Source organism: Cucurbita maxima, unplaced genomic scaffold (genome assembly GCF_002738345.1).
Source record: "Cucurbita maxima cultivar Rimu unplaced genomic scaffold, Cmax_1.0 Cma_Scf00014, whole genome shotgun sequence".
NCBI classification, from domain to species: Eukaryota; Viridiplantae; Streptophyta; class Magnoliopsida; order Cucurbitales; family Cucurbitaceae; genus Cucurbita; species Cucurbita maxima.
In genome coordinates, this window is record NW_019272030.1 from 1,589,327 (window position 1) to 1,602,253 (window position 12,927).

The window sequence follows — 12,927 nt, forward strand, 5'->3', positions numbered from 1 at the left end:
ACATCCTTCAACTAAAACCACACCCCATATGACCCTTTTATAATGCCCAAACCCAACACAAAGGGGACACCATCCCAATGCATCCTTGTCCTACGTGTCGCTGACTCACCACTTTTTTTTCTCTTTTCTTTTTTTCACTTGTGGTTCTTTTTCTCTTTTTACTCGTAAACCAACCAAACCCTACTAATGGTAACTTTTAAATTACCAAATTCATCTATTTAAACGTCAAATTTGGATAAGTATATATTTCGTTTAAGGGATCTCTCTACTTTATGTGGGTATATACATATGTTTCATCGAGAATATTAGGTAGATCGACAATTATATGTTTCGCTCTACATTCATCTGAGAGAGGAACAAAGCATTTCTCGTAAAGGTGAGAAAATCTATTCCTAGTAGATGAGTTAGTTTTTAAAAGTTTAGGAAAATCCCAAAAGCACAAATAGGACAATATTAGCTACCTAGTAGTACGTCAAATGATGTGGGCCCCCAATGGTGGTGGATTGTGAGATCCCACGTTAGTTGGAGTGGGGAAGCGTAACATTTTCTTGTAAAGATGTGAAAATCTCTCCCTAGTAGACAACAAAGCATTTCTTGTAAGGGTGACTGCGTTTTAAAAATCTTAAAGGAAAGTCCAAATAAGACAATATGTACTAGGTTTGAGTTTGAACCGTTACAAAGGGAGAGTTTCAAAATACCTTGAGACTATTTATTGATCGTTAAAAAAAACATATGTTTGATCAACTTTCCTACGAGTATAATTATCATTTGTAATATTTGATATATACAATGACATGTGATTTCAAAACGAGGAGAGTGTATAACAAAGTTCGTGTAGTGTAAGCACGGTAAATAAACCTAAACCTAATGAAATGCTTAATTTTGTTATTCCAAAATGTAATTTAGATTTAATTTAATGTTAATATTGTTTAATTTTGTTTTGAGGAATATTTATAGAATATAATATTTATTTTAGAAGGCAAATCAAATGGAATACATTAATTAATAAACGGACTTCTCTAAAAAATAGTAATAATAATAATAATAATAATAATAATAAAATAAACGGAGTTGAGACAAAGTGTTTAAATGGCGTAACGGAAACAGAGTTGCATGTTTTGATCCGGTTGGGATGGCTATAAATTGGACGGCACCGTCACTCCTGACGTTATATCCCATTTTGCTTAATTTTATATCTTATATTTCAATTATTATTATTACTGAATTATTTGCACTATTTTAAAAAATAATTAATCTCAATATTCATTGGGTTTTCTTATTTAATTGCTTTCTGGATGGAATATTTCTGTTCATGGAACCACCTAACTGAAGGGTTTGTGTATTTTATATTTAAAAAAATACATTAATTTTTTTTAGTCAAGAGTATTTATATACTATAATCCAATAATTTTTATTAAGAAAATTTAATTTCCTAATTATTATTATTAATTTCAATACAATTTTCCAACTCTAATTATAAAATTGCCTTTTATAATTCATGAGAATTACTCTATCTATCACCCGTCCCCAGCATGGCTCAAAATTTCCATTACTAAAGTTGGCGAAATTGTCATAACCGTCACTGTATTGAACAACATCGTAATTGGACATAATTTTAAACCTTGTACGAGAATCTTTTCTAACCATCGTTACAACATTAATCAAAAGACATGTTTTTGTTCTATGTTTTAGTGTGACTCTTATATATTAATTTTTTAATTTATATATAAAATACACTATTTAAAAAAAAAAAAAAAAATTGAGCTCTGGGAGAGAACCATCCACCGCCACAATTTGTTGATTATAAAAATTATATTTATATTTATAATTTATTGGTGTGAAAATGACTAATTTCCATTTTCTCCCTCCAATTATTTATATTAATATATTAAGTAATATCATTTTTCGTTATCTTAATGTTATTGTCTCTCATTATTGACCACTGCCTTTCAATGCTTATAAATAAATGAAATATTAATTTTGAAAAAGAAAATAAATATTTTTAAAACTATTTTTTGAATTTGAAATATATATATATATATATATATATGAAAAAAGAAAAATCCATTTAATTAATAAATAAATAAATAAAGGAAAAGAAAAAAGAAGACGTGACGGTTGCTTGCAATAATTTATTGCGGCCACACATGCAGTAATTTAGATTTAAATAATTATATATTTATAGAAATTTGAAGAGGTTGATTTTTTTTATTTATTATTATTTAATAGCCGCAATTTTCTTTTATTATTTTCATAAAATTAAAAAAAGAAAAATCCAGATTCCGTGGATACAATACAATAAGATGCCTGCAACTGCGCGCCTCTTTCTTGGACTCTATAAAACAAACAAACCAACACAAGAATTTATTACATCTCTTGCAACTACGTCCTTCAATTTTATCATTATTACAAACTAACCCCTATATAATATTTTTAATTTCATCATTAACCAAGCTAATTAATATTTTTTTTTAATAAATTTGAAAAATAAAATAAACGAACAAAAACAAAGGGAAAGGGAAAGTATGCATATAAATATGAACACAGAAACATGATTGGTCGGGAATATGTTGAGATGGGTTAATGTTTTTTTTAAGAACATATGAATTTTGGGTGTCGGAATTTTAATTTGTTGTACAAAATTTGCAAAGATTTGGGGAAAAAAATGGCATAAAGTCAACAAGTTCATGAATGCATGAATCCTCCTTGCATGTGGAGAGGCTTTTATTTTATGTTATCGTTGACGGACTTCAAGACTTTTGCCCAGTTTTTATAACAGTAAACCAACTCCTCCCCTCCTTTTATAATCATGTTTTGTCGTTTCTTTTATTTTAAATTATCTGTGTTCGGGTTTTGTTTTGTTTTTGCTAACTTCTAGGTTGTTGGATAAAATTCACCCTACTACTTACCTTGTAAGAGGATGTGAAACCGTGTACAGGTTTAAGAAGCAGGTGAGTCAAGATAAAGTATGTTGAAATGACTTGTGTTTAATCAATAAGTAATGGGTCCATGTCGCTGAGGATGCAGGAAAATATCAGGATCATCAAGTGTTAAATTCGAATCTAAATTCTGGACATTATGTCTCGACATTATTTTCTTGGTCATACTGGATCTTTGAACTCCATCCTTTAACAGAACTGAGACAATCATAGTTGAAGACTCACCCATATGTCCATAATTGTGAGCATACTCTATTCAATAGCATGTGAGTGTGTCCATGCTATGTTCATAAATTAATTAATAAAAGTTGAAATTGATAGAAGAACATTTTGGATAATTATTTATGGCAGATCTATAAATAATTTTCACACCTCTTTATTGGTTTGTAAGAAGTCTTTGCCAAACCAAGAAAGTGAAAACCTGTTCTAGAATGTGCTTCGCTTTCACTTTCAAGCGATAAGGTTTGGCCCCATCTTCAAAGTGACCATTTAGAAACCAAAGAAATTCACCACCACAATCTTCAACCAACTTGATGTGAGGCCAATAATGTTGATTTTGGCAACACAAACCTTGATTTTCCTATTCATATTTGAGCCAAATACTTTCATTATAGAGGGCCCTTATCTATAACTACTGGAATTGGAATGGCTTGATGTAACTCTTAATCTGTTTCTCACTTGGATATTAGTTTTAATGACTCAAGGCACAAGTTCTACCATTGAGCATCACTTAAACTGCCAAAATCATAATTCCAACATACACAGTTGAAGCACATCTATGTACAATATATAACTGATGCTTACGTACAATCCTCTGACACATCTGAATCTGAATTATCATCTTCATCTTCATCTTCATCATCATCTTCATCTTCTTCTTCTTCATTAACGACATCGTTGATCTTAAATGCACTTTTTGTAATTCTAGTCAATGCTACAGTTTTGCTTGCCCTCTGTGAGCGTGTACTGATTGTCCCAACAAGATTGGGAACAGAGGTGGGTGACATAGCTTCATCAGAAGATGAAGATTCTTGTCTCACTCGTCTCCGGGAACGCGTCGGTCTGGAAGAACATGGGACTGGTGTTTGTGGAACTTCAGCTTCGAAGTTGAACTCCAGTTTTAGTGGATCTGTAAGTAGGTGTTTATTGGCACAAAATAACAGGAAAATAGGACACATCAAAAGGTATACCAGAGATATGCTTAGGAATTATAGAATGAATGAAATCGGAAAAACCTTTGCATGGACTGTTTCTAAAGAGAAACATCTCGTGACAACCATCTTATGTAGGCCCTCGTATATGAATTTTGAGAAAATAAATGTGATGCAGAAATGCGGATCATAAATGTTAAGAACTTAGGAAATATAACTTCAGTTTTTGTTCAGTGAAACTTTTTAACTGATTTTAAACCATGAAGCAGCATAGGGATAAGTAACAAGATTTACCCAAAATTAGATGAGTTTGATCTTGCGACATTTCAAGATCTGGTTGTTTGTCAATTGCTGTAAGATGCTCCCCCATTCGCTTTAACTCCTTGATAAGATCCTTATCTGCTGATGCAGCTTCAACCACATAACATAGTAGTCTTCTCATTAGCCTTATGGCACCTTGTTCTGACGGGCGAAAATGTAGCAACACAAGTACCCGACATAAAGCAGAAACATATGACTTCTGAGCTGGCGTCTTCTTTCCACGCAAGCTTGCAACCTCAGAAAAGTATAAATCAATGGATAACAAGTCAGAAAACCACAACTTTCAACTGGATTCACCAGAAAATTTTGAGGAAAGACTTTTTATAACTTTAGACAAGAATAAGGGAAAAGAATGAAAAGCAAAGATGGTAAAAATAGACAGAATAATCGAGTTTATGCAATTCAAAATTACTCAACTTGGCTAGCTTTAACTAATAGGTGAGAGCTGAGTTACAGCTCAAATTCTACACTCCCCTCAAACCGTGGTAATAACCGTGCCATAGAAAATGACCTTTAGACTATCTACTTAAAAAAGAGAAATGTTACATTACAAAAGTTTTTATTTCCTAGTTACAGTTTATTTTACATTTTATAATTTTTATCAAATTTTCTGAATTTAAATATTGACTTGCACCCAAAAGGCTTGTGCCTCCCTCTAAAAGAATGAAACATGACTTGGAACATAATCAATGATACTTAAATAGATAGGACAACCCTACTAGCATAAGTTTAAATATTACCTCTATAGCTATTCGAATGGAAAGCCCCTCTTCGCTGCACTCAAGAGGAGGTCCTCCAATACTATCGAAGGCTTCCAGATTTTCCATACATCCATCTTCATCTTTCCTTTCAGTATCATTCGCATATAAAGGAGCCTGCATCATCTGCAGCATAAAACGTGATGCTTGGACTGCATGTTTACGCATATTTCCTACCTCAGCAGCAGAACCTCCAACATTTCCATTGATGCCTGGCCACATTGAACGCATAACTGGAGTAAAAGCCTCAGATATCCACCTCTGCGAGTAAAGAACACAATTCAGTAGAGAAGTTACACTTTAAAGCTTCTCGGGTGTAAGAAAATGCACCCATTTGAAGTTAAGTTCCATTTACCTTATGAGCAACTGATAGGGATGGATAATGCTCAAAGAATACAGAAAGGCATTGTTTCAACCTGATTTAAGATTAAGATCAATTCAAGTCTTAAAGGCTTTTTAAGTTTAAACAGTAAATTAGATTATGAAAATTATAGGTTCAGAAGGAAGCACCTCTCGAGATCTTTCTCGCTTGAAAAATAAATGTTTACAAGCTTGCTTAAGAGTGGAGGATGTAGAGATGATGGTATGCTTCGATAGTTTTCACTCAGCAGAAGAATCTTAGCAAACCCCTCTGCAACAATGGTTTGAACGGACTCAACTTCATTGGTCGCTGAAGAGCTGTACCTCCCATCGTTGCCAAGTCCAGCATATAAAAGATCAAGTGATCCCACGGCCCAATCCTCAGCGGCTTCAGATAAGTTTATAGAACTAAAAGATGTCTTGTCAAATGAAGACTGCAGGCCATCTTGTCCCAGAGCCTTGTCAACCTCCTGAGGACCATGCCACAATACCAGATCAAATAATGCCTTGCAGGCCATTATGCTAATTGGAGGCAGTCCCTTAATGAAGGAATGCCTCAACTGTTTAAGAACTTTCTCATTTGGTCTTTTATCTAGCAATCCATAGAGGCCAAGACAACGGATACTAATCCTCTGAACATCTAACTGAACATGTTTTGCCTGCAATACAAAATGAATAAAGTTGGTGAGTTGAATAAATGAGGGCTAAGCTACAAACTTCAAAACATGAAACACTCTACCTCATACTTCAAATGATTTAAATTAGTGGTTTTTACCCTTCTAAGTAGTGATAATGAGAGCGTATTGGGCTAACCATATGAACCTACGCACAAAGTAGTACATCGCCTAACCAACCAGCTAATCATATACAAGAATAGGCAACCATGGTCCAAAGTCACAATATGGCAAGGACAGTTGTTGAATATTGAGCAATATGCAAAATCAAACAGCTGTTAATAAAATGTTTTTTTTACCCCTGGAAGCAATATCGACTCCAGTAGTTGAGCAGGTCCTGTGACTTTTCCATTAATAAAATTCAATGATTTTCCGTTTTCCAGGAGAAGGCTTGTCACAGCAAGGCAGTGCATCCACTGCACACAATTTGCGGTTCTCTCTCTGCATGGTCGAGCGAGTTCTTCAATCACCTCGAGAACAATTTCTTCAAATTCACCAGCAGCAGAATGGACTTTTTTTCCCAACCCCGAGACAGCAACTGCCCAATCTCTATCTCCTCCAAGATTGATACCATCCCCAAGAACAACCAAGTTACCATCATCGTCCACTTCATGATCTGGAGGCATATGCAACACTTCCTGCAGAAATGCACCAGCAATCTTCCTATTTGTAGCATCAGAAAAATCAAGCATCGTTCCAAGCAAAAGTAGCTGTCTTGATGCAAATCGATAGCTGGACCCTGAAATTACATTCATTTTAGGTGCTTGGAAACAAACAACGTACCATATTGCTGTTTATGAGAAAATCTTACCAGCATTAATATGAGCTTTGACTAAGCCTACATAATCAGAAATTGTGGCAGGAAGAATTTTCTCTAAAAGGTCATTTTTTTCAGAAGCTTCGGCTGCATATACTGCCGCTTCAGCACCCATAGAAGCTGCAGCATCAGAACCTTTTGCCTACAGAAGAAAAATTTACGAGTTTCAAATTAGCAAGTGCAATCCCACGATGACTCAATTTCAGAAACTTTATTACGTTCATGCATTGGAGTGTTGAAAATCAAATCCAACTGAATAAGGAGAGTATTGAGAGTGTGGAAGCGATGATGAATAAAAAAAAAAAAAATTATTAGATAAGATCAAAATTGAAAAGAAATGAAGGAAAGGTTAAATTAAAAATTTACTTTATCAACTTTTAATAATTATATTAAATACATCTACACTTGAAAAGGTGATATTAAACACTTATATTTTGAAGTGTGATTTTATGTAGTCACTATCCATAACACTATGACTAAATGATGGCATGACATTCCTATAAATATTGGCTTATTTGACACATAACAAAAGGAAATGTATAACTAGGCAAAATAGTGACAAGTCTAATAAAGAGATTTCATGTGTTACCCCAAAAGGAGGGTACATCGTATATGCCACTTAATTTTATTCACTCGATGTGTTTGCTTCATCATGTCAAATTAGTCCAAGTTTATACTATACATACTATTTCATCATTTAGTCAATATTATAAATAGTAAGTATAACATAGAATAACCATTCAAATTTTTTTAAAAAATGAAACGCTTTAAAGTTTTAAGAACGGAAAGAAAAAAACTTCACAACTTAACACAACTATTTTGTTGAAAAGGCAAATGAAATGAAGAAATAAAAATGACGCTGAATCCTCACTCGTATTTCTCCCAAAATATTTTCCACTTTTTTTAAGTCGGAAGTAATGATAATAGGAAGTTAAGAGTCTAGGCAAGAAATCCTACAATTAATTTGAGGAAAAACTCACACTCCCAATTTCACTGGGGTTTCCGTGTCCTTTAAGGTTCGAAACTTTAAAGAACCCCATTTCATAAAATATTTCCATGTAGCCTACAAATCTCTAAAAGGAATTATTCACGCAACATTTACTACAAGTACTCACAGAAAATGATTTGACAACGACGAGTCAAGAATCAAATGACGGAAGATGGAACAGATATACTTACGTGTGCTTCTGTTAGGATATGCTTACAAATGGTTCTCCAGTAAAGAGAAACTTCAGGTTCCATTAGTTGGATACTTGGAGTGCTATGTAATGAGTCTCCTAATATCAAGAGTGGGAAGAATCATGTTACTATAGCATGTAACACACAGTCTCACAATATAATGACATGCTTTCATCAAGTTAAATGAGAATAAGTCGGGCAGCAATTGAAAGGTAGAAATCACGACCAAATTTACTATTTATAAAAAAGAAAATCAATATTTTTAAGACACATACTAGAGCAATTACTCCAGCAACCACAAACACTTGAATGACGAACGAAAACGGAACATTTACCCACAGATTTGAAACGGGTTTATGAAATCAATGTATGCACAAAAAAAATAAGAATAAGAATAATTCTTGCGAGCCTTCCAACTATCAAATGATAGGCGTAGGCCAGGACACGGCGAGGAGAATGATCAGTGCATAGATTGGCTATCATGGGTAACCCACAGAAAGTTACAATTACAAATTGAAAAACCACAAATATTTGGATATTGAACAAGCTACACTAACCTTCTGTCGCATTGCTGGAAGTTAGTATATAGTTCTGGATACTTCCATTGACGTGCAGTTTCAACAAACTAGCTCCTAATAAAGCCCCCATAACAGATTCACCAACTCGTTCATAGGTTTCAACATCAAGACACTCTAGCAATTCTACAGGATTGCCATTGCAGCATTTATTAAGCCACTCATCTATCATCAATTTTAAACACTCCTTTGAAACAGCTTGAGAACGATCAGCAAGTCCTCTCTGTAAAATTATCGTTCTTTGTTTGATGCTGTTAAAAAAAACAGACAAATATGTAAGTAACATAATTCTAGCACAGATTAATAGTAATGGTATGTACCGTATTTCTTTACATTAAAAAATTCAGTAAATTCCTTCACTTGAATCAAACTGACCTGAGACTTTGAAGTGGAAATTTAATAGCTAATACACAATATGCCGCTTTGCGAACAGACTCGCTCACATCCAAGGTGAAATCGATTATCACTTGCAAAGTGGCATTAGAAGGTGGTAATGATAGTAATATTGTCTTTCTGACATCCTGTAAAAAAAGAGATTGAACCACTGGCATTGAAGGCCCTCTTCTAAATATGATCGTAAGCATTTGGTAAATGTGAAACAAGAATGAATGTTTCATTCAAAGGCATCAATGAATTGTGAATATGCAAAAGTGCAAGCAACTTATATATCCTTAGCTATCAAGGAAGGAAGAGTAAATGAGTAACCGCTTGACACTGTTAAAGCAACCAAGTCCACAAAAACATACAAAAAGATGTTTAAAATACGCGAAAAATGTTGGGAAACGCATCAAGGTGACAATTTTGGTCAGTTAAAATACTTACCGCATTTTGTTCCATAGGAATCACCTCAAGAAATAAATTGAGGATGTCTCCATTTTCACTATCATTCGCAAAACGTGAAAGAGCACGAACTGCAAACATGCGGATTGAAGGAACCTTGTCCAGCACTCGCACCTTCATGTGGTCTATAACGTCGTCCCAGACTTCATTGCTGACTTCTGCATCATCTGGTAGCCGCATGATGATCTACAAATGCATAATCTCAATCAACAACACAGTAACCAGAAAAATTAGCCATGATGAAACAGAACTACTGCCTACCAGCGGTCAACTAAGAGTGTTGTGAACAGATAATCAGTAAAGAAATCCTAAAAAATTCATGAACAAGAGCATCAGACACTCCAAATCTTAAGAAAATTGCAAATTCACATCGGAGATCCGTGAGTAATCAGCTCTTTACTGGAGAAACTTCGACAAAATGGAACACTAGAAACCTGAAAATTAAGTTTCGATTTGCAAATTTGCTATAGAAGTAACAAAACTACCCAAAAACACTAGAAGACTTCGAATTGGCCTTTTCAATTACAGTTCGCGGATTCAGTGATCAAATCTAGCCAGTAGTTTAAATATCGCATTGAGCTGTAGAAAGGTATTAGATAATAAGGAATAATAAGAAAAGGAAGGAAGACAAAAACATAATCCCACAATCACTGTTCCGATTCCAAACAAGAAAAGCATAACGCAATTACGGATCTCACCTCAGAAACAATCTGGCACGCACGGAACCTGGCAGACTTATTTGCAGCGCATGATGCAACGAGAAGAAACTTAAGAAATTCCTCCAAGAACTCATCAGCATGCGAAGCGAAATTGGGATCTCTAGCAATGGCGAAAAGGGAAATAAAGCGAATAACGCGCTCGGCAGAGGTGACTCTGCGATGGAAACTGAAGAGCGGAGTCAGAGTTTTGGAAAACGCAGTAAAGAACTCGAAAGGAGACTTGGATTTCGAACGCAGAGCGCATAGCTCCTTGAGCTTGCGATTGTGCGTGGCGTTTGATGACCGTGCTTCGTCGAGTATTTTGGCTATTTTCTGAGGCAATAGAGGTTGTGATTCTACTGTTTCCTCCGCCATAGGCGATTCTCTCTTAGAAACTCCCATGGATCTCCCCTCGCCCTCCCCAGTGAAAATGGCGCTGCTGAATACTCGCGATTCAGATTCCGACATTTTTTTGAATTCGAGCGGGAGAGTGGAGGTGACAACTTTATGGGCCGCAATATTATTGGGCCTTCGTATTATGGGCCAATAGGTTTCGTTTTGTGGTGTCAATCTCGGGTTCATTATTGGGCTTGTTTGCAGGCCCATATTTGGACTACCATATGGATTTTTTCCTCCATAGGTCTGAATTTTTTTAATACCCTAATTTTAGGGATTAATTCGTTTTTTATTTGATTTTACAATTTTAATTGAGATTATATGGTTTAGTTCTTTTAGGGGTTAATTATCTGTTTAAAATTCCGCCTATAAACTCTATAGAATATGATTTATTATTAAGGATATTTTTATTTAATAAATTCATTTACATATATCCACAATTTACACAATATTATCGTTTAGAGGGTTGCACTATAACGAGACTTAATTCGACATTTTAAGGCACGAGCTAATGACAACCATGTACTACCTGTGTTCACATTCTCGAAAACACCCCTTTTTTAAAAGATTCACGATTAAACCGCATGTTTCACCGAATTTTTTGTTTAGTCATCGATTTCAGTTCCAAGTCGATCCCATAGCTAAGATGGTTGCTTAGTAGCTTCCGACTTAATCCTTGAATCTCCATGGTTCTTGGAGCCAATTATTTATTTATTTATTTATTTTACATTAGTTTATAGTAATAACGTGAAGTTGAAGTTTCGATTATTTGTCATGAACTTATATTGACGTATTTATAGGAAAGATGACATAAGATTTTCTTTTCCGAGGAAGAATAGAAATAAATTGGTTTCATAATAGATTTTGATATGAATCAAGAAACATCAACCATACAATATATTTCAATCAAGATGTGAAGGAAATGTTGTTGAAATTATCAAAAGATATTTCAATTCATGCTACATTAAAAAAAAAACAATGAAGTGTCATTGTTATAAATTTTAAGTGGATTGCAGAAGTAATTTAGAGTTATTGTACTTCATTAATATATTTTAAGACTCCTTATTTATTTTAGGTTACATTTATATAACCATAAATTATGGTCATGAAATTTAAATGCTACCCTTCTTAGAATGTCTTTAATAGTTTCATTTTGAGGTTATATAAAGTCATGCGGTAGGTAGAATTTGAAAATATAGTAGAAGGAGCCTGGGTACTTTTTTTAGCCAATAGCTAAATTTCTTTTTAATCAATCTTGATTGTGGATTGATTCGAATCTCAAACAAGTATTATTGCATTGAGATATTTGATCAACAAAAATCATTCAAGCTACACATAATCGATCTTGTTTGTGGAGTGATTCAAATCTCAAACAATGTTCTTGCCTTGAGATATTCAATCAAGAAGATAATACCAATCTTGGTAGTGATTCCTTATCTTATCAGATTTGGTTGGACCTCATTTTTCTCATCTTCTACTTACGTACGACCAATTTTATTAGGCCAAATTTCATCGTAACAATTATTATTTTAGATTTAGAGAATTTTGTCGGTGGATAGTATGAAAACATTCTATTGGGGCATTTTATGATTTAACAGACACCATATGGCATATATACACTATATATTCCCAATCCTAAGTAAAGCCATGGTCCCTGTTATCCACACACAAACCATTCATAATTGCAAGAACATGGCCTAACAAAGAATATATCTCTTTTAACGCTTTTCAAACAAATCTTTTTGTGTTCAGATATTACTGTTGATGGTTGGAAACACGAGATATCGTATGTCAGAGAGAGATTTCTACATCTTTATAAGAAATGATTATCCTTTATAAATTTACGTCTATATAGAAACAACAGTATTATGAATGTATATCGAGTTATTATTGGAACGCTACTTATTTGAAATGTTTGATGGACGTTTATATTATTCCATGGAACCATTTGCAGTGGCAGTGGGAAGAACAGTGGTGCAGGCATTTAAACAAAATCTTGGGAATATATTCATTGAATGGTAAATTTTGAGGCATTGATTGAAAATAAATACCATTTTTATGACACTTTTTCGTAGCAGAGATAATAAATTTTAAATATTCCTTCCACATTTGATAGCTTAGAATTTAGGAACTTCAAATATTCCTTCCACAACCACTCCTTTTTAATAAGAAAAAAGCTAACTTTTTTTTTTTTTTTTTTTTTTTTTTTTTTAAAAAAG

At 34.0% G+C, this 12,927-nt stretch overlaps 1 protein-coding gene across 1 annotated transcript; it reads right to left on the reverse strand.

Moving 5' to 3' along the window:
• Nucleotides 1-3,519: 3,519 nt before the first annotated feature.
• Nucleotides 3,520-10,762, reverse strand: LOC111489647 (condensin complex subunit 3-like). Its single transcript, XM_023137965.1, has 12 exons — nucleotides 10,313-10,762; nucleotides 9,597-9,800; nucleotides 9,150-9,295; nucleotides 8,757-9,025; nucleotides 8,200-8,297; nucleotides 7,015-7,162; nucleotides 6,503-6,942; nucleotides 5,680-6,188; nucleotides 5,525-5,585; nucleotides 5,152-5,430; nucleotides 4,385-4,646; nucleotides 3,520-4,068 (listed from the first exon to the last, which is right to left on the reverse strand). The coding sequence occupies exons 1-12, from the start codon at nucleotides 10,712-10,714 to the stop codon at nucleotides 3,740-3,742; spliced, it is 3,147 nt and encodes a 1,048-aa protein (XP_022993733.1). The 5' UTR covers nucleotides 10,715-10,762; the 3' UTR covers nucleotides 3,520-3,739.
• Nucleotides 10,763-12,927: the final 2,165 nt, after the last annotated feature.

Coding starts and splice junctions, on each gene's coding strand:
- LOC111489647 (XM_023137965.1), bottom strand. CDS start 10,714: ATGGGAGTTTCTAAGAGAGAATCGCCTATGGCGGAGGAAACAGTAGAA. Junction 8,298..8,756: donor TTCCAGCAATGCGACAGAAG/GTTAGTGTAGCT, acceptor TCTTGATATTAG/GAGACTCATTACATAGCACT. Junction 4,647..5,151: donor CCATTCGAATAGCTATAGAG/GTAATATTTAAA, acceptor TACTTTTCTGAG/GTTGCAAGCTTGCGTGGAAA.